Source organism: Eleutherodactylus coqui, chromosome 2, assembly GCF_035609145.1.
Source record: "Eleutherodactylus coqui strain aEleCoq1 chromosome 2, aEleCoq1.hap1, whole genome shotgun sequence".
Lineage (NCBI taxonomy): Eukaryota > Metazoa > Chordata > Amphibia > Anura > Eleutherodactylidae > Eleutherodactylus > Eleutherodactylus coqui.
In genome coordinates this window covers 230,972,059-230,994,562 of record NC_089838.1, presented here as the reverse complement: position 1 = coordinate 230,994,562, position 22,504 = coordinate 230,972,059, and the positions used below count along the sequence as shown (strand labels likewise).

General features: G+C 41.7%; 1 protein-coding gene across 1 annotated transcript in view; it reads left to right on the top strand.

Annotated features, from left to right (window-relative positions):
* Positions 1-3,718: 3,718 nt before the first annotated feature.
* CYP19A1 (cytochrome P450 family 19 subfamily A member 1) overlaps positions 3,719-22,504 on the top strand; it is a 47,049-nt gene continuing 28,263 nt past the window's right edge. Inside the window, exons 1-3 of the mRNA XM_066589970.1 lie at positions 3,719-3,762; positions 13,734-13,903; positions 15,184-15,334. Of these exons, the coding sequence (XP_066446067.1) occupies positions 13,759-13,903; positions 15,184-15,334 (296 nt within the window). The 5' untranslated portion in view covers positions 3,719-3,762; positions 13,734-13,758. The remainder of the gene's footprint in view (positions 3,763-13,733; positions 13,904-15,183; positions 15,335-22,504) is intronic.

Here is a 22,504-nt window from a genome sequence, read left to right as displayed (position 1 = left end):
GCATAAAATTACTCGCACCTCATCATCTGTATTTTCCCTTATTAGCTAAAGTAAACTCAGTAGCAACTGTCCTGGCTCCCATGCTGTAACACGGAAGCTAGTATTGCTGGCTCGCTCACAGAGTGGCCAGCATGGGGGCTGGACGGCTGCAGGAGATTTCTCTCCTCGCTCTACCCCGCCCCTCTCCATTGACTTAACATAGCGTCCGTTCAATACCGAATGGTCGCTATTTACACTGAACGATGAGCGATCAGCTCATCGTTCATCATCTATACTACATAGGTGGAATTACTACAGAATGTACGAGGTATTGGTTACTGTCTTTAGGCTGCAAAAACAATGGTCGATGAGCTGATCACTCATCGTTCAATGTAAATATCGGCCGTTCAGTATTTCAGTATTGAACAGCCACTTTGTTAAGTCAATGAAGAGGGGTGGGGGAGCGCGAGGAAAGAACTCTCCTCCAGCCTCCTCGCTATGAGCTAACAATACTAGCTCCTGTGCAGGTGCACGGGAACTGGCATGTGTGGGGACGAGTGTCGGGCATCTTTTCCCCAACATTCATCCTGTCTAAAAGGGCCTTAAGGCCCCTTTACACCCAAAGGTAATCTTTCAAGTGACTGAAAGATTGAAAAATTTAGCGATCTATTTGAATAAAGTGTTAATGGTCTTTAACACTTTATCGTCTTCATTTGCATGTAGAAGGGCCTGGACAGGTTGTTTGCAGAGCCAAGCATGTGTTTAAACACACGCCTTGCTGCCACACATTCCATTGTTCTCTTCTGGCAAGTGCATAAATGCAGTAGGGAGAACAGCCTGCAGTCTATTGAAAGATAAATGTGTTTAGTTTATCTGTCAGTAGCTGAACGATAGATTTTAAATTAACCTTAAAATCATCGTTCAAACAAAAAGTGTGCAATGTCCGCTTTTACATGCAACGATTATCGCTCATTTCGTCCGTTTGAATGAATTTTGAGTGATAATTGTTTGGTGCAAAAGGGCCTTGAGTTCAGGTGGGCATGTGTTTGTGCCGGAGATTATCTGGCTGCAGATTCCATTGTTTTCTCCCATGCATACATAATAAGTGCATGGTCTTCTCCAGGCATGAGTAAACACAGCACTTATTGTATATGTAAGGCAAGCAAAACCATCCTAAAGCCACTCAAAAGACTGAACGAACTGCATTCAAATGGAATGAAATCTAAGTGGCTTCATGGTAGTTTTTATGCTGGCTAAAAACCAACTGCTAACGACAAGAGAACGAATAGTGCATGACCGTGTTTACACATAACGATTATGGCTCAGTCATATGAGCATTTTTATCATGGATGTAAAGGTCCGTGAAAACAAAACACAAAATGCATGTATAAAAATCGCATGACCAAATCAACAGATGAGTTTTTAAATTCGCATTGGTGTGCGGTCAGACAATCCTAAAATTCGCACATATAGTGCGGCCCCATTGAAAGCAATGGGAAAGGATTGCTATCCCCTGCTGCGGCTATGACAGATGCATCAGGGGATTCCTTGGATGTGAAACCCCTGGATGCTATCACATCCAGGGGTTTCACCTTGTTGTCAAGGAGGCCGGTGGCAACAGCGCTGGCCCCATTGAAAACAAAGGGAGAAGATGTGCTCCTCTGCCACAGTAGTGGCAGGGGATTCCTGCATTCCCGCGGGGAGTCCCCTCATCACTGAACACTTTGACAGCACTGTCACAGTGTTCACTGAGGATGGGACTCCACACAGGGATGGAGGAATCCCTTGCCACAGCTGTCACAGCTCTGGCAACAGAGCAAGATGCTATCCCATTGCTTTCAATATTTTCCCCCTTATCCGCAGATTTGATAATCAGATTAGGGTCATTCTCGAGTTGTCTTAACCCCAATGACTCAGCTGTCATTAGATTTCCAGATCTATTTGAGGGTATAGAAATATTTTTGATTTCATCAATGAATAATTTCTCGCAGATGTCAATGTATGTAATACAGATTGTGGAGGATTTCTGGTACTAGTCAGCTTAAGGTCTGTAAAGGGGCCTTCCCCAATAGGTCTTTCTGCATCAGCCTCAAGGGCCTCCAAGTCTCTAAGCCCTGATAAGTCACTCATTTCCAGGCCCAGACTTCCCACTTTACTATGATCCTTGACAGCATAGAACTTTCTACATCTTAATTTGCACGAGAAGAGGGCTATGTCCTTCTTCCACACAAACCCATTGAAGCGGCTAGTTGGGACGAAGGACAGGCCCCTCTCTAAGATGTTTATCTGTCCCTTAGTAAGTGTTTTGGTGGACAGGTTGATCATTTTGTCTTCACTAAGTGATAGGGTATCTTGCCCCCAGTTGTTGGTACGGAGGGTAGTGTGGTTGCTTTACTGATTGGAGTTAATGTGGGTCCCTGCATTCCCTTAAGAAGTACTGGCCAATTGGTTGACCCAGAGAGCCTATTTCTCTCCTGGTTGACTGTCTCCCCCTTCCCCGAGAGCATGGGTTGTACCTGTTTTTTCGTTTTTCCTAAAAAAAGGAACGGATTTGTCTATTTTGCTATTCGACTCAGTTTCAGAATAGTCACCATCTGATGAACTGATCTCTATTTCTGATCTCGACTCTGTTGCTTTATAAGATTTATTTTCTCTAAAGTCTTGTAGGTCCCTCAACAAATGGAGGTGTTTCCTTTCTTTGATGTATAACATGTGTTTCTCAATATTCTCCTGTAAGATCCTTTCCTTATTTTGAAAGTCGGGGGCCGAAGAAAAGAACTTAGCCTTTTCTATAGCTTCAGTTAATAAATGGAAGTTTTTTTCCAAGGTGGTTTTCTCTTCTTCTAATAGGAGTTTAATTAATTTAAGAGAGCTCTCGGTCATCTCCTTTTCCCATTTCTCGAAAAATTCTGGGGTCCTACATCTCGATGGACAAACAATTTTTGATTGCTGTATTATTATACACAGGCACGATCACAGAATTTTTTTTCTTATAGAGAAGTCTTTGGGAAAATCCTTGCAAAAAATGCCAAACCTAGATTGTGCTGCATTTGGAAAAAAAACACCATACATCCAAAATACACGCCCAAACGAGAAAAAAAACATCACAAAAAATGTTTAAAGTGAGTTTTACAATTTCTTATTGCCCTTCAGCAAACATCTGGCTGCAGCATTTTTTGACCCCAAAAACACTAGGAAAAATGCTACATTATGCATGAGACCACCGAAATTGTTTAAACTCTACCATGTTAAAGAAATAAAGAACTACAAAATAAAAATCAGTTCTGTTGGCAGGCACAATATCATTCTGCACAGATAACAATATCTGTATGTATCCATGACCTGTAATTATCAGACACATATGTATAACCATGGAACATGCATGGTACATAATACCATTAATACAACCATATTATAACTATGCTCTACTATCACTAGTAACCATAATTTAAAAAAAACTTTTATAAAACGTAACATATAGAGTCATTTGTAAATGTATATCAAGTTTACATTGACTTCATGTTCTTGTAAGAATTTGTATTTAGGTCAATAATTGAATGAAAACAGCCTCGAATGTAAGGTCAAGTTACAAACTTCTCTTATTTTGTTGTAATGACACTTATGAAATAAATCACCTGTATCTAAGCAACTGATCTCATAGCAACTTGAAGCACCTTTCCTACAAACAGGGCTGGCCATCCTTTTTTTTCCACAGTCAGTATATTAAAGGGGTGAGAACTTCGGAGGCTCTTCAGAGAATGCAGATTTGCGCACTGCACACAGGTAGAGCTCTTTATTGCTGCCTATTCTGCTACTTCCCATTGGAAATGGCATCAATGTATTTAATGCATTTAGTTGTAGACTTATTTTATATTGAATATGAAGTTGTGTGGTATCATTGATTTTTCCATTTAAGGATAAATTATCTTAAAGTCTTATTATAGACATAAGCATGTGTAGCTGCGTAGAGAACTGAAATTGTCCTTTTATTGCTATAGTTTTTTAGGATTTTGCCTTCTATAATTGAAACTTGGAAATTATAGCTATATATGACATTTGTGAGTAACTGTATGTTGCTTTTCTTGATTTGTAGTATTCCCAAGTTTATCATACAGATGTGGGATTTTTATAGCTGGGATGGAAAGTGATGGAGAGATAGCATCCTATTATGCTGTGCAGTAGCAGGCAGGCATTGCAGAGATGAATGCATTAAATATTGTCTGTCTGCCATGTAAAAAAAATACATTAGCAATTTTGTATTACAGTAATTGTAATGCAAACTTCAGCACAATACCCAGGAGCATAGTTGTGAACCGAGAGCTATTGATGTATGGCTGCTTGCTGACAGTCTATAAAGCCAAGAGCTATTTAATAGACAATGCACAACTAGTTTATTGGCTATGGAATGGGTCCAACATTAGATTTCATATAGTCTTAATAAGTGGAGCAAACAAGATATTGCAAACATATAAATAGATATAAACACATATAATATTACAACAAAATGTATCTCAATTTCTTCTAACTTAATGATGTTTTTAGATGTAATTGCTATAACTTTTCAGCTTTATATCAGCAGTTCCAATACAGTTACATTTTGATCTTTTCACAGCAGCCATTTTTATGTTGATGTTCATAAAGTAATGTACATTTACAATAAGGGTTTCATTTATTTAGTGCAATAGAACTAGGATTTTGAACAAAGAAATGTAATAGTTTTCCTCTGTATTGGCACGTGGTCATCCTTTAACATGATATTTTCATATTGCCCCTCCTTACATAGCTTATAGCTTTAAAGCCCAACTGAACCCAAAATTCGCACAAACAAATCCCATCAATGTTCTACTGGTTGACTGTAGTACTAACACGAAGGAATTACTTATCATTGAGCCATTTTTTATTGTGCCTGTACTCAATACAAGTCATTAGCAGGTCTTGGGAGTATGAAGTGTGCTGAAGAAGCTTACACTCATATGGTCTTTATAGTAGGACACGCAAGGATTGATTGAGGAATAGAAGGATGGAAAAGATGTGGAAATTGTGCTAAGAGGTTAAATATCCCCAAGTCCGGTTTCACATGGGTGCATTTGCATACGCAATATGTAAAGAATAGAACCCATTCATTCCAATGGCTTTGTACGCATGCGCATATTTCCTGCGCATTTCGGTCATGCAAAAAAAAAAATGCTACATGCTTTACTTTGCAGTGCTAGGTTCTATATTCGTTCCTTGCAATGAATGGGTTATTTTGTTTCTTGCGCATTCAAGTCCTCATGGAAATCAATGGGGATGCACAAATGTGTGCAAAATATGCTAGGAGATATGTGAAACACTGCGTAGTTGCGCAGGAAAAAGAACACATCTGGAACTCATAAGATTAATTAAGCATTTCAATCAATGTGTAATTTTTTTGCCACACGGGAGGACTGGGACTTTCAGATGAGTACAATGGCATTTGAAATATAAATTTGAGTGAAAGAATAATGGAGACTTTTCAGCAAAACAAAAATGAATTTTTGTAATAGCTGATGAATTTATAGATAAATGTTCAGGATTAGAGATGAGCGAGCGTACTCGTTAAGGGAAATTACTCGAGCGAGTATGGGCATTTTTGAGTACCTGCCTGCTTGCCCAAAAAGATTCAGGGGCCGGCGGGGGAGAGTGGGGGGGGGGGGGGGGGAACAGGGGGGAGCTCTACCTTTCTCACCCCTGCTCACTCCTGCAACTCACTGCTCAACCCCGCCAGCCCCCGATTTTTTTCGGACGACCAGGCATGTACTCGAAAATGGCAATACTCGCTCGAGTACTTTGCCTTAACGAGTACACTCGCTCATCTTTATTCAGGATGAATTCGTTGATTAATATGTATGAGAAAGTTGGATGAATTAATAAATTCCTGGAAGTGAAAAAGCTCTACACGAAAATATAATGTTTGTGGACACACTGACTGTATACATAAAGGAAATGTACAAATGGAAAATGACAAATATCAGATTTTTATTATGAAAATACTTTTTCACATTTTAGGGCAGGACACTTTTTTCAGTGACTTTATTTTAGCACTCACAATAAGCTGGCACTTGCTACACTGCTCAAAACAATAAGGGAACACAGAGGGCAGATTCAGATGGTGAATATTCACGCATCCAAGAGAATATTGATTCACTCATGAGAACTTTTATTGTCCCAAGTGAGTATTTGCAGAATATTCTTTTGCCACTTGAGTGAGGCCACACCCCCTCACACGATATGGACGGCCATCTTGGCTATATGAGAAATGACAGCTGCCCCATCAGGGTAGAGCAGCACATGGCAGAGAAGCACAGCTGAATGAGGGGAGCCATGTCAAAGCATCTGGTGATGTGGCAGCAGCTGTTTGTAATGCCAATGGAGTGGAGAATGCGCGGTGTCCCCATGCTGTGGAAGCAGCATAAGACAAACTGGCACATAAGAGGGCCCAAAGATCTGGGGCCTACAGATCATGTGGAAGGAGAGGGAGTCTTACTTCCCACAGGAGACACAGTCCCTGAAGTAGATGATGGCACCATGAACCAGGATCCAAATAAAGATGAAAGTTGAAGGAACAACGTAAGACCGGTCCAACAACAGTAACATGCACTCTAAGGGCAGTGGGTATGACAGAAGTTTAAATGATGTCCCAATGATGGGAGTAATGTGACGTTCACAGGATATAGGATGCTGGCTGATGAATTGTTATGGGTATATCGTGATGTGATGGGGACAGGGCACTCGCAAGTAGCGCTACCTGCTTATACAAGATTTACGTGAGACTTGAGATGATGTTTGCACCATAAGTGTATGTGTATCCGCCGTGCCCTCCTATGGAGAGGAAGCACTAATTAACCAGTTCATTAAGTTAAAAAAGAGATAACGCCTCTGCCTTCGATGGTCACCACCATGCCATATTATCACCTCCTTTCCACTTCAAGTGTATTTCCCGGATAGTACGTGGACTCATTAGAACCAATTATACTATTCACGAGCATTTTATCACATATGCAGAATATCTGCATGAAGAAACTTGCAGTATGTTCTATTCTGGTCCAGTCCGATTCATTGCCCGTGGGTATCAGACAACACATTGTAACATAGTTTGTAAGACCGAATGAAGACAATGTCCATCTAGTCCAGCCTGTCTATCCTCCTGTTTTGTTGATCCAGAGGAAGGCAAAAAACCCCAAGAGCAGAAGCCAATTCCTTCCCGACTCCCTAATGGCAATCAGACTGTTCCCTGGATCAACCCCTAATATTTCCTACCTGCTGTGTACCCAGATTAACAATTAACCTAAGATTTATATCCTGTAATATCCTTCCGCTCTAGAAAGACATCAAGTCCCCTTTTTAAACACCTCTATAGATTTTGCCATCACCACATCCTCAGGCAGAGAGTTCCACAGTCTAACTGCTCTTACAGTAAAGAACCCTTTTCTGTGTTAGTGATGGAACCTGCTTTCCTCTAAACATAGTGGATGCCCTCTCGTTACCGTCACAGTACTGTGTATAAACAGATCATGGGAGAGATCCTTGTATTGTCCCCTAATGTATTTATAGATACTCCTTAGGTCGTCCCTTAGCCGTCTTTTTTCTAGAGTAAATAATCCCAATTTTGATAGCCTTTCTGGGTATTCCAGTCCCGTCATTCCATGTATTAGTTTAGTTGCCCTTCTTTAAACCCCCTCAAGCACTGTAACATCTTTCCTGAGCAGCGGTGTCCAGAACTGTACGCAATATTCCATGTGGGGCCTGACAAGTGCCTTATATAGTGGAAGAATAATGTTCTCGTCCCTCGCCCCTATACCTCTTTTAATGCACCCCAAGACTTTATTAGCTTTTGCAGCAGCTGACTGGCATTGATTTCTCCAGTTAAGTTTACAATCCACTAGTACCCCCAGGTCTTTTTCCATATCACTTTTCCCTAGCAGTACCCCATTTAGTGTATATTGGTGACATCAGTTTCTCCTGCCCATGTGCATAACCTTACATTTATCCACATTGAACTTCATTTGCCATTTTTCTACCCAAGCCCCCAGCTTATCTAGGTCCATTTCTAGCCGTACATTGTCCTCTGTTGCATTTATTTTATTGTATAATTTTGTGTCATCTGCAAATATTGATATTTTACTGTGCAGCCCCTCTATCAGGTCATTAATAAATATATTGAACAGAATGGGGCCTAATACTGAACCCTGTGGCACCCCGCTAGCGACGGTGGCCCAATCAGAGTATGAACCATTTATTACCACCCTCTGCTTTCTATCATTGAGCCAATTCTTAACCCAATTACACATGTTTTCACCCAGTCCAAGCTGTCTCATTATATATATTACCCTTTTATGCGGCACTGTGTCAAATGCTTTAGAGAAGTCCAGATATACGAGATCAATAGACTCTCCTAGGTCCAGCCTAGAGCTTACTTCATCGTAGAAGCTGATCAGATTTGTCTGACATGATCGACCCTTCATAAACCCATGCTGGTGAAAAGTTATTCCGTTGTTCTCCTTGAGGTATTCTTCGATTGTGTCTCTCAGAAACCCCTTGAATATTTTTCCCGTTACTGAAGACTTACCAGCCTGTAGTTACCAGGCTCACTTTTGGTCCCCTTTTCGTAAATTGGAACCACGTTGGCAATGCGCCAATCCAGTGGTACAACCCCGGTCTTGATAGTATCCACAAATATTAGATATAGCGGCCTAGCTATCACATCATTTAGTTCTCTTAGAATCCTTGGGTGTATTCCATCTGGGCCCGTCGATTTATCGATTTTAATCTTCTTTAACCTGTTCCGCACTTCCTCCTGCGTTAGGTATGAGATATTTTGTGAGGGATTCATTTTATTCCCCTGCATCTCGTGGGGCATTTCCTTTTCGTTTGTGAATACTCGTGAAAAGAAACTATTTAATAGATTTGCCTTCCCTCCATCATCTTCAATGATTTCTCCTGCATTATTTGTTAAAGGGCCAGTGCTTTCCGTGCAAATCCTTTTGCTGTTAATATAGTTGAAAAATAGTTTCGGGTTGTTTTTGCTCTCTTTGGCAATCAGTCTTTCTGCCTTCTCCTTAGCAATTTTGATCTCATCTTTGCATATTTTGTTTTTTTTCCCTGTATGATTTTAGTGCTTCTTCACTGCCTTCTTGTTTTAGTAGTTTGAACGCATTCTTTTTTTCATTTATTGCCCCCCTTATCGTCTTGTCGAGCCACATTGGTTTCCTTTTAGTTGAGATTCTTTTATTTTTAAAGGGAATGAACTGCTCACTTGAGGTGATTAGGATCCTTTTAAACTTTTCCCATTTGTCCTCTGTACTGATATTTTTTAGGACGTTGTCCCAATTAATGTTACTGATAGCAGTTCTAAGCTGTTCAAATTTTGCTTTACTAAGGTTTAGTTTATTTGTCGCTCCCTGATAAGGTTTATTATTAAATGACAGCTGGAAGTTGATTATATTGTGGTCACTGTTCCCCAAGTGCCCCTCAACCTGTACCCCCTTTATTTGGTCCGGTTCGTTAGTTAGTACTAAGTCCAGAATGGCCCTCCCTCTCGTTGGTTCCCACACAAGTTGGATAGGGTAATTATCTTTAATTGATCTTAAGAACATATCAACCCTATGACATTTGCAGGTTTCGTTTTCCCATATTATATCTGGATAATTAAAGTCCCTCATGATAATTACTTTGTTGCGGTTTGACACCTCTTCTATCTGCCTTAATAGTAAGTTTTCAGTTTCTTCTGTTGCTTTTGGTGGTCTATAGAAAACTCCTATCAGGGTTTTGTTATTTTTTTCTCCCTGTATTTCCACCCGCAGATATTCCACGTGTTCATCTCCTGCACCTATATCCTCCCGTAGCCTCGGCATTAAGTACGATTTACCGTACAGACATACCCCTCCCCCTTTCTGGTTCCCATGGTCTCTTCTGAAGAGATTGTAACCCTGTAAATTCCCCGCCCAATCGCACTTTTCATCAAGCCATGTTTCCGTAATTCCGACTATATCATAGTTTTCATCAGCCATTCTCGCTTCAAGCTCAGCCACTTTACCAATCAGACTTCTTGTGTTCGTGGTCATACAATTTATACAGTTTTTGTGTTCTTTAAATTCGTTTTGTTACTAATGGTACTGTTGGTTGATCTGTAAGTTCTAACTGTACTAGCCCCTCCTCCAGCTCGACCCCCATTCCCATTACTTGGCCCCAGGTCGCTAGCTATACTGACTACCCCACTATTTCTCTTTTTGCCCTCTCCCCCAGTCCCTGTGCGTTCAATGCAATTTGCGCACTAGGAATCTTAAGCACAACTCACCCTCACTCATCTGAATGTGGCCTTAAGCATTAAAGACTGCTATTACACGAGTGCTGTTAATGGTCGTGTAATAGCTCTAATTGCTGGGCTGCACCTGTACTAGAAGATGCTTGTGAGTGCTAGTGGTAGCTGTTAGCGCTCTTGTAATAACAGCTTAATAGACTTCTCACACGGGACAGGATTGTCCACAGGAAGCAGCGCAATTTGGATTTTGTCAATTAGTGGGGATTTTGGGGTGTTTTTACTGCAGGATGTCTTGTGGAATTTCTTGAGTTTAATTCTGCAACTTTTATTGTTTAATTACATCTTCTGTTTGTTAGAAAGCTTCTGCGCTGCAGAATTTAATTTAGCAGTTTTGAAGTAAAGACGAATGGTTTTTAACAGGTGCAGAATTCAAGTCCCATTGTGACGCAGAAATGTCCGCGTGTCATAATTCTGTCCTATGTGAAAGGTCCCGAAAAATCGGACAGAAATTTGAATAGGTGTATGTACATGAGCCTTTTTTTTACTCGGATGAACAGTCTATGTGGTTTTCTCTACAGTTCTATGTACCCATTACCATCCCTCTCAAAACCATGCTGACTTACAGTAAAACCGAATAACAGCGTGGTTTGTGTGTAACTTCAACCTTAGGAATGTTCCTTGGGCTATCAGCTGTCTGTAAATGGAAGTTATAGTTCCCTATCTGGGGGGAACGGATGACAGGAATCTGAAAATGAATGTATTATAATTACTTAGTAGTAGAGGAGGCACACATACTTTTCTCAGTAGTAGCCGGCTGTCTGGCCATGCTTCGGTCTGTTTCTGTCTTGGGGTCCTCGGTCTGCTGCCTAGCTCTTGCTTTAGACTAGTGGCCCTCTCAGCTCTGTGAGACGGTAATACGCGTGTATGCTCATCCAGTACCCGGGAACAAAAACCTTCAATGTCTGGTGATGGAGGCAGCATCAAGTAATTGGCATTCGACAGAGAAATTGATTTTCTGGGCGATGATTTTGGTTTCCACTGACCATTAACCCTTTCCAATTCAATTTGTATCTTGGCTTTCCTAGGGGGGCTTACTCTTTTTTTGTCATTATACATTGGTGCCATCTGCTGGCTGAACCCAGTACTGCATGAGGTGACACATTGGATAGGCTCTGACAGCAGAGAGACTGGCAATATACAGTAAGAGAACCCCAACGAACTTCTTCAAACATCGGAGCTGTACAGCCTTAAATCATAATGTCTTCAGACGTCAGACAGTGGATTGGAAAGGGTTAATACATCCTTTTGTTCTCAATGAAATACACATTTTATATGGATAAAGAATTAAAACTGAAATGTTTCGCTCATCGAGATCTGATGTGTGAGTTATGTGTTCCCTTAATTTTTTGGAGCAGTGTATATTATGTAGAACACTTTTCAGCTTGTACAGAGAAGGCTGAAGCAAGGTCAGGAGACTCACTTTATTATCATTGGATGGCGAGAGATATGACAGATGTCAAGGTCAAATAGTCACATCCAGAGTTCACCCATACAAATTCTAGAAAATCATCAGAAGTCCTCCATAACAATGCCTGCCAGAGGTGCCTCGGGGAGAGTCAGAGGTCCCTCACAAAAATGTCAAGTAGAGTGTCAATCATGAGAGTGCTGGGAATCACAGTGCACTACGAGAGTTCTACCAGGCTGGAAATCCACTCATCGGGGCACCTGCGCCTTATATAAAGCAGCTGTTTGATTTTAGACAAAATACCTGCCCACCCAGCTAAAAAATAAAATAAATATGTTACAAACACCAATGTATATTTCAATAAATATTTGCATTTAGTTATATGAAATTAAGATACGCTCTTATCTGTGGAAGCAGCAAATATCTTTTATTGTTTTTTATGGGTTTTTTTGGATTACAGAATAATAACATATAATTAAATAAAAACGTTGGCTTTTTCACATATACTTGAGATCTACAAGAATATGTTCTAGGGAGGTTCTATTTGTACTTGTCTCAAACTCCTGTCTTTAGCCATACATTTAATTGATTAAAAATAGAATAATTTTAAAGAGGTATTCTCATCTGAGACGTCCATGTTATATCCACAAGATATGCCTTGAAAGCCTGAGAGACGCAGATCCCACATACGGATCGGCGCCTACCTCTTGTTTGGGCCCCTACTGCTCCCGGCCTGGATGAATGTTGTGATCAGGGTTGATGAAGATTTATAGAAACCGCTGAGCAGGCCTTGCTACACTGTTTCTGTAACTTCCATAGAAGTTAATGGGAATTACAGAAACAGCATAACAAAGTGAACCATGCTGTTTCTGCAACTTGGGAAAGTTGTAATTATCATTATGTTTTACGAAAACAGTGTACAGTAGAACAGCCAGTTATGCTGTTTCTTTAATCATTGCCATGACAAATGTGATTTTATTCTCTTCCCAGCTATGCTTGGCTGAGATGGAAATACCCCTTTAAGAGCATTCTAATTGAAATCAATGATAAAACAGTATGCAGTAAGCTTTGACTAATGGTGATGACATGCAAATAGAATTTTCTCATTGATAGGAATATTTCGGAATTTTTTTATTTTTGTATTGATGACCAACAGGTCAGCTATATATGTTCAGTGGGGACCCACCACTTGGATACCCACCAATCAGCTGATTCTTGGGGCTGCTGTCACTGGGGTCAGTGCAGAAAGTGTTAACCATAGCACTGTTGCCCACGTTGGTATAACAGGTGCAGCTCCCATTGAATTTAATGCAACAAGCATTGACAGTGGTCCTAGGAATCAGCTGATTGGCAGGGATCTGAGCTGCGGATCCCCGTCTATCATTTATTGGTGACCTGTCAGTCATCAATAAAAAATATTAAAAAGTCCTAGAATACCCCCTAACACAGACTGTTGGACCTAACAATGACCTGGTTCTTAAAAGGTGGATAGTCCCCTTCATAGTTGTGCACTAAATATGAGGCTATGCAGAAGAGAACATGCAGACATATGAAAACTCTTATCTTTACAACTTTTCTAGCAATAAAGCACTGTGATCATTTTTATTATCCCTTTAAAAGGTATGAAAAGAATAGATTATCATGTGCAGAAGTAAAACTGTCATGTAAGTTACTCCTTAGTTTCACTTTGTAGTAAACTTCATGTGTAAAATTCTTAATTTCTTAAATTACATTGCTGCAAATGGCTTGTCAAGGGCACCCCCCCTCTTCACAGATGGCACATGTATAATCAAGAAGTAATGTGTAGAGCAGTACAAAGTTGATGAAGGAATGTTATCCTTCTGTTTTGGCTAAGCTTTCCTGCTATCAAGCGCATTCCCAAAACATGAAAAGGGTAAATGCCAACACAATATGCCTTCGATCTGATGCTATATCTTCTGTCTGCTGTCACTTGGGGTTTTTAAAAGTCCAAGGTGATTGGAAGCTAATACTCTCTACACCTACACTTAGGAGAGAAGACAGCCCTTTGAAAGACATGATTGCAGACGTTCTAAACCCAATGCAGTACAACATCACCGAGGTTATGCCCAGTGTGGCTCCGGCAACAGCGGCTTCTGTGGTGGTTTTAATATTTTTACTTATACTTATTTGGAATTATGAGGAGACGTCATCAATACCAGGTAAGAGTTTTAACTTTACTTTGACTAACTGTCTTTGAGGAGCCCTTAAATTCCATTAGTGCCCAATACCAAATTTACTAAACTGTGTTTTATACCAATTGTTATAGATTACATATTTCATGTAAATTAAGCGTTATTTTAAACATTTAATACTCTGTCTAAGTGAAATCAATACAAATCTATCTATCTATCTATCTATCTATCTATCTATCTATCTATCTATCTATCTATCTATCTATCTATGTATCCATCCATCCATCCATCCATCTATCCATCCATCCATCCATCCATCCATCCATCCATCTATCTCATACAAATGTGCAACTTTATATCTGAATCACATCAAATAACTGAATGTAAAAACATAATATTGTAAGACGTTACATATGGTTTTGATGATGTAAACCCATTGCCTTACCATAAAGGTTACCAGGACATATGGCTGTTATAAAGAAGGGCCCCCCATTTAGGTCCCCCCCATGAGTGAAGAGGTGCACACGTAGAGCAGCTCTTACAGACCCAACACATCTATGTAGTACATAATTGGCTATTTTGAATGACCACCAAGTAATGCTATATTTTCCCGGCAATCACCTGTACAGAGGAAATGCCTGTCCAGACATGGCCCTTATGCCGACTTCTCACATGGCAGAATTGCTACGGGCATTCCGCAATGGAATATCCACAGCAATTCTGCAAGAATTCCATGGCGGACAAATGGTGCAGATTTGGCTGTGCTTTTGCTTGCAATTCAAGGGCTGAATCCTGCAGCGCGATTCCATAGCATGATAGCCAAGCTTCAGAATGGGAATCTGCAGAGTTTTTCAAAAACACTGCGGATTCGTCGTGCAAAAATTTTCATACCATGTGAAGGAGATTTTTTAAATCCCTTCCACATGGCTTGTACTGTAAGTGGTGCCGAAATTCTGCAGCATTTCCACCATGTGAGAAGCAGGGAATGTGTCAATCAGCTTACCTCAGGGTCAGTGTCTCTTTACACAGGGTTGGCTTTGTATGATTAACTGTTTAATTTGAGTCAAAATCAAAAAATTCCAGTCTGACTGCAGTTACCCCGTTATCCCATCGCGTGGCAAGTCCCATTCACAGTAGTGATTAACTTATCCTAACTAAAAAGTAGCAGTCCAGCGGGGTAAAACAGGGGAAAACTGACGCAGGCAGCCTTATGAAGATATATCTACCTTCATGTATCTATTCTATCTCTCTGTCTGCTTCTCTATCCATATATCTGCTTTAACTGTTACTGTCTTTGGCATTTTCAGGTCCTTGCTATTACCTGGGACTCGGCCCACTGATTTCCTATAGCCGATTTCTGTTCACTGGAATTGGGACAGCGTCAAACTATTACAATAACATGTATGGAGAATTTGTAAGAGTCTGGATTAATGGCGAAGAAACCCTCATTATCAGTCGGTAAATGTACAATTCTTGCAATGATGTTGCTGGATACAGTAAATACTAACCACAGATATGCATATACTGTATGTCACTGGAGTCGGCTACTGAATGACAGCACAGATCTAGATCCTCAGCAGTCAAGTGTATTATGAAGAATAATGTATATTCAGACTGTGGTAGACAACAAATGACACATTACATCTGCACTCATCAAAGGGAGGTATTCTAACATGAGATGATGACTATTTGGGAGGTTTGCTTAATATTGTGGGCCAAAAAAGGCAGTTTTGGAGAATGCTGTACATTATAGTCATAGTGTGCTATAAAACACTGAGCTTGAACAGCTGCTTGCTGCCAGTGAATGGAATTATTGTTTTGTTTATATTCTGAGCTTTACCATGGCTCCTGCTCACACAGAATTTTGTACTCTGTTTTTTTTCATACATCTAGTGTACATTTTTTCCTTCAAAAATACATGTCAAAATTCCAGCTTTTGTTTTTTAACTGGTCCATGCCTTTTTAGAAGCATTTTTGGGTTGGTGTTTTTTTTCTACTCACACATTTTTATACACCTAATTTTTTTCAGGCACTTTTTTTTTCCTATAGAGAAGCCTATGCAAAAACATCAGAAAAAAAGAGAGCAGACATAGCACATGCTATGATTGCAAAAAAAGCCAATTATTACCCAAGAGACTCATGTAAAAAAAAACAGCACAAAAAGCAAGCTATGTGTGGTTTCATTTTTTCCCTAATGACTTGAAGCTCACACCTTGCACAGAGCTCGGTTGCTGCAGAAAGTGCCTGGCAGAATAACACTAGAGAGGTGACATTGTTCCTGAAGACTCTATGTGTGACCCCCCCATCTTATCAGCGCTGCTGGTGTGAGTCCCAGACAGTAGAGATACGTGCGGCTGCTGAATTCACCTTTACTGGTACAGTGTAACAGAGCATCAGCTACGCTCTGCGAGCAGCACGAGCTTGGGTCTCTGATAGGTATTCAAGCCTCAATATTTTCATTCCATGACAATAAGCCAAGATCTTTGGACTGATGATGAACTGCAAGACAAAGTCCCGTTATCTTGCATTATGTAATGATGAGGCTTTATTTACATGGAGCAGGCAAACCCTTAGAAAAAGTTAGCATTGATTTAACTCTTCGCTGTTTATAGTAGACTAATTAGACATTTAAATCAGTGCGTCTTTGTTTGCGTTTTGCGAAGAACTCGCCTTGCAGGTGCAAAAAGTATAATAAAATATACTGATGTGCACACAAAAAAGCATAGTTCATTCCCCAAATATGCAGCGCTCTGGTGCGGGCAAATACGCATGTGCTTGTATGAAGGGGCCGTGGGATAGAGGTGTTTTATTCAAGCCGTTGAAGACAAAAAGAAATATAATTCAGTCCAGTCACTTATGTCTTTACAACTTTACCACTCTACAACGGCAGGGCTTATTCAGATGTGCGTATATCGGCCAGGTTTTCATGCCCGGCCGATATACGCTGTCCCTTTCTGCAGGGGGTGGAGGCGTGATGGGACGTGAGCAGTACACTGAGCTCCCTCCCCCTCTCCGCTCCTCGCCACTATTTGCAATAGGAGGAGGGGGCGGAACGGGGCAGAACTTAGCCAGGCCCCAGTTCCACCCCTCCCACTGCAAACAGTGGCAAGGGGCGGAAAGGGGGCGAAGCTCTGTGCACTGCTCTCGTCCCGTCCCGCCTCCACCCCCTGCCGAAAGGGACAGCATATATCGGCCGGGCATGAAAGCCCAGCCGATATACGCACGTCTGAAGAAGCCTGCAGGGTGAGGATTCGAAGTCTCCCACTTTAAGGGCAGCTTCACATGGACGTATTTGCATGCACAATACGCAAAGAATAGAGCCCATTGATTTCAGTGGGCTCATTCTCATCTTCTTTGTGTGCACGAAAATAACCCTACAGCATGCTCTATTATAGTGTGCATTTGCGCACCTAAGGCCCCATAGAGGTCTACTCGTGCAAGAGGATCGGCATTTCACAGATGCGATGCAAGGAGTTTTTGCCTGCAAATCGCCTCGCATCTGTGGGTAAATCGCACATTCACGATTATGAAATCGCGCTCGTCTGTGTGTAGGTAGCCTAAGGGTCTGTTCACATCTCATTATTCCTTACACCCAAGGGTTCTGCTGGGCTTTACATCTAAAATTCTGAAGTCGTAACCTGAATGGAACATTTAGGCTGGGTTCTCATGGGACGGGAATCCCACGGAAATCTCGTGGAATGTCTGCAGTGGGACCGCACAGAAATTCTGCAAGCTTTCTGCAGCAGAAAGACTGCTTGAAATCCAGGACATAGGGGAAAGAGAGATGTGAACAGACGCCAATGTGTAGGGGACTCCCTGATGCTTCCCCCAAGGCCCATTAGGGGGAAAGAAGGATTGGGCATGTTGGATTTCAATATGTACGATCATTTCTTCCCGTAGGAGATTGGACTGCTGTTTCTGCTCTCACCTTTGAAAAAACATGCACATTGTTTATGGGTGAGCCAGGGGTAATACAGTCTTTGGCCTCATGTCCACGGACAAGTCGGATTCCACATGCGCGAGCCCACAGCGGAATCTGACCCTGCCCGTGGCTGAAGACCCTGCGCACCTGTCCAGGTCTTCTTTTTTCTGTACTGCAGATGTGTGTGAAAGTGCCATCCGGCACACATGCACATTACAGTTTTTTTTTCTCAAACTCCTGCTTTGCTTCGGGAATCTGCAGCCTGTTCGCAATGTCAATTATGGCCGAGCCGTTGAGCGGACCGCTTTTATATGACTTCACAGAATCTGCACTAAAATGGAGTATGCTACGATTTGTTTTCCGCATGTGGAATCCGGAAAGCAAATCCGTATATGTATATTCAAGTGCGAACACCCATGGTTCCCTATGGGCAGCTTGAACTGGCTGACAGCTGTCTTAGGGCTTCTCTACACGACCGTATCTGCGCGTGCTAAACACAGAAAATAGAATCCATTGATTTCAATGGGGTCATTCTCAGGAGTGCATTTTATGTGCGTAGAAAAAAGTTGTACCTGCCCTATTTTCCTGCGAAACACTGCGCAAGACGTGGGAAAAGGAACACATCATTAGACTAATTAGCCTTTTATTACACGGAAAGGGCTTATTCACTTATTCACACAGCTGGCTGATATACGCTACCATCTGATGCATGGGCTCGGTGTAATTGCCGTCGGGCGTTGGGAGACAGCTTAACGCTGCTAAACTGTCTTCCTCTTGCCATCTCTCTGCAAAAGGAAAAAGCGGGAGCTAGTGTGCTGAGCTCTCGCCCCCTCTCTGCCCCTTGCTGCTGTTTGCATGGGGAGGGGGCGGGATGGGGTAGCGTCTGTAGTCCAGCCAGGAAGATAGTTCCAGGACTATCTTTCATGCCTGGCGTAAAGTGCCGGCCAGGCGCTTTTACGCCAAAGGAATACACCTGTGTGATCTGATGCATTGGAATCCAATGCATCAGATGGTAGCGTATATTAGCCGGCCGTGAAAACGCGCCAATATACGCTTGTGTGAATAAGGCGAAAGGGTGTGTTGTGTGCACATGTGAACTAGTCCTGTGTGCATAAAAAGTACAGTACTGTGCACAGACACGTGTACAAATCTATTTCTTCAAATCTCAGTCATTTACAAATACGCTGCACAGCAGCAAGTGTTTTTGCGTGTATGGTCATGTAAAGGAGCCCTTTAGGACAGCTTCACATGAGCATAAGTGCAAAAATGCATGCAATAGCCTGATTTTTTTCTGCAGTGAAGGTTGTGCTATCGCGTGTATCTACACATTTTACTATACTTTCTGCTCTACCCGGGATTGGGGAATGTTTGAAAGGCTGTGCAGCCTTAATTAATCCCACAAGTTTTCCCTGCAAAAATGCGCACCCCCACAGACTCCTATGAGATCTTTTGCTCGCAAATTCGGACAAAAAATTTGCATCCTGGGGTTTTCTTGGCATACACAAAAGTGAAAGTGTGAATGAACCTATTGAAAACAATACCATCCTACCGGCTCCTGCACACGGGCGTATGCATATATGCGTTCGCCTGTACGGAATGTATATTCGCATAGATTAATTTTTAACAAGCTCGACTCCTGATTGTAATTGGCATTTTCAAAGCCATGCCCACCGGGTGAGGCAGTGCGAATGTAAAACAACACACTGAAGCAATGGCAAGTGATGATCGGATGACAATTACTGCCTAATTAGGGCAAGCAGTCTTCTTTTCCCAGCATTGTATGCAGGGTAACTCCCTCCGCCTCCTTTTTTTCCTGCTCCCATAGAGATCTATGGCAGCTTTCTGTATAACATGGTCAAAGATAGGGCAAGACCTATATATTCGCGCCCCATATAAGAGATACATCCGTTTCCTGTTTACAAAATCACGCCCATGTGTTTTAAGCCCTAAAACAATGCATGTTAAATATGCATGTTACATGCGTATGTGCTGCATACTGCGTATTATGGTGGAGTCAGACGAACGTGATTTTGTCCCCCCTGATTATCATGACCACATATGGGGACAAAAAGATACCATTGATTTAAAAGGATTTCAGTGGTTTTGTTTTCACTAGATAGGACCTGCCCTATCTTTCCTCCTTGTAGTACACCGATCATTTTCAAACACCCGTGCTGTTCTCAGGTCTTGTTTTTATAAGGCTACATTCACATGAGAGTGAATCTCATGCAAGTTTTGTGCGTTGCGAGACGCACAAAACTTGCGCGAATATGAACATCATTCTTTTGAATGGAGTCATATACTCTTCGCATCTGCGGGTAGAACACACATTTACAAACACAATATTGGGCCGGGTTACTAGGCTTCAAAAAGAACTGCAAACCTAGAGTATGCTGTATTTGATAAAAATAACCGAAACAGCACGGACTGATAAAAAGCAAGACGATGGAAGATAAGCACCACAAATAAATGTATACAAGGGCTAAAGGCTTATTTAGACGACCCCATATCGGCTCAGTTTTCACGCCGAGCCGATATACGGTGTCCTTGTTTGCAGTGAGGGGAGGATGGAAGAGCCAGGAGCAGGAACTGAGCTCCAGCCCCTTCCCTGCCCCTTGCCACTTTTTGCAATAGGAGGGGGTCTTGTCCCGCCCCTCATTGCAAATAGTGGTGAGGGGCGGGGAAGGGGCGGGAGCTCAGTTCCTGCTCCTGGCTCTTCCATCCCCCCCCCCCCCCGTAGACAAGGACACCGTATATCGGCTCGGCGTAAAAACCGAGCTGATATGGGGTCGTCTAAATAAGCCCTTAAACAGATGGGCGTACTTTAGGTCAAAACAAAACCATTGATTTCAATGATTCGTTTCCACTATCGGAATTCTTGCTCGTTAATACTAGGTGTGAGAGAGATAGGATAGGAACTGTCTTCACGCTTCTTTTTTTTAAACTCGACCTCTATAGCGCGGAGTTTGAATAGTCAGAAAAAAAGCTAATACGCTTTGTAGCGGCCAGTGTATTAGAGCGTGCGCCCGTGGGTTTTTGCCCTAAATCTATACTGTGTTTCATATTTCCTATTTACCTACAACTAAAATCTGTCCGTGGCCAGTAAAAACGCCACAAAGAATGCTGTGTGAAACCACCCCTAGGTTTATGTACGTAGAAGGGGAATGCGGGAAACAATGCCCTGTGCCATTACTACATCACAAAAAATGTGTTTATTTGTATGCGTCATGTGTTACAATTTCCAATAATTGCGATTGCAATATATGCATTGTATCTAATAAGCCCATTGTATCTAATTAGCCAATTGTATCTAATAAGCCCATTGTATCCAATATGTACATTGTATCTAATTTGCACATTGTATTTAAAATCACAATTGCAAATGCAAGAAAATTGCAAGTAAAGTGCATGCAAGGGCCAGGTCACATGACTGTATATTCGGTCCAGTGATCTGTGTGAAAAAAATTGCTGCATGTCATATTGGTGCCCAGAGAATAGCGCATGCAGTGTGCTGTCCGGTGTGTGTTATACCTGAAACAACATGCATACAGATGTGTGAATCTGGCCTATATACATAAGTAAAAGTAAAGTAAGGGCTTATTCAAACATCTATATGTGCAAAAACTTCTTTGCACACTTCCCATAGACTTCTATGGGGGCCTTTGTTATGTAAAACACAGGAAAATAGAGTAGGTATGACTTTTTTCCGCATACGCAGAATACGCTCACGAGAACAAATGGATTCTATTTTCTGTGTTTAGCGTACGTATATTTTACACTATGCACAAGTACAGTTGTGTGAAGAAGCCCCAACACATAGATACCGCAATAGTTGTTGCAGTGTAGTAACCATGCAGCTTTCTGATGTAACATACCGCTGTGCTTGAATACATATGTTAGAGCTACACAAGCACTTATTGTAGTATGACAGCTCCAGGTCTGCTGCCCAGAGCAGAATAAAACAGAATCGTTCCCAGCAAGTCAAGTCATCTTGTAGATATGATACCTTTTAGAGGCTAACAACAATACATGATGTTAATGAGAGTCTTTGAGAAAACTCCAAACCTTGTGCTGTTTGTTAGCATTAAAAGGTATATCTACACGATGATGCTGTTTCTCATAGGCTGGCTTCACATGGACGTATTTGCGTGCGTATTTGTGCAATCCGCAGTGAATAGAATTCATGGATTTCAAGAAGTTTGCTCACATGTGCAAATTTTCCAGCATGTCTCAATCGTGCAAAAAAAAAAAAGCACAGCATGCACTATTTTTCTGCGCACTTGTGAACCAAAAGTCTCCATAGAAGTCAATGGGGATGCGCAAATGTGCGCAAAATACACTAGGAGATGTGAGAAACACTATATAATTGCACAGAAAAAAGAACGCATCTTGAACTCATTGAACTAATTATAGCGCCGTATGTTTTTGTGTGCGCAATTGAGAATGCCTTGCGTGTGCAAACAGTACAATAAAAAGCGCTGTTGCACATGCAAATACACAAGCGTATGCACATATGCAATCGCTATCATGGGACGTATATGCCCTATGCATGGAGCACGATCACAGGCTATTGCGCCCGGATCGGGGCATTTTACTGCACTTTATTGCGCTGCCGAGACCGTTCAGCACGGTCCCGGCAGCACCATGTTGGAGTAAGCTGAACCGCTAACTTAGTAGGTGGGGCAGCCTACTTGTAAGCAGCTCAG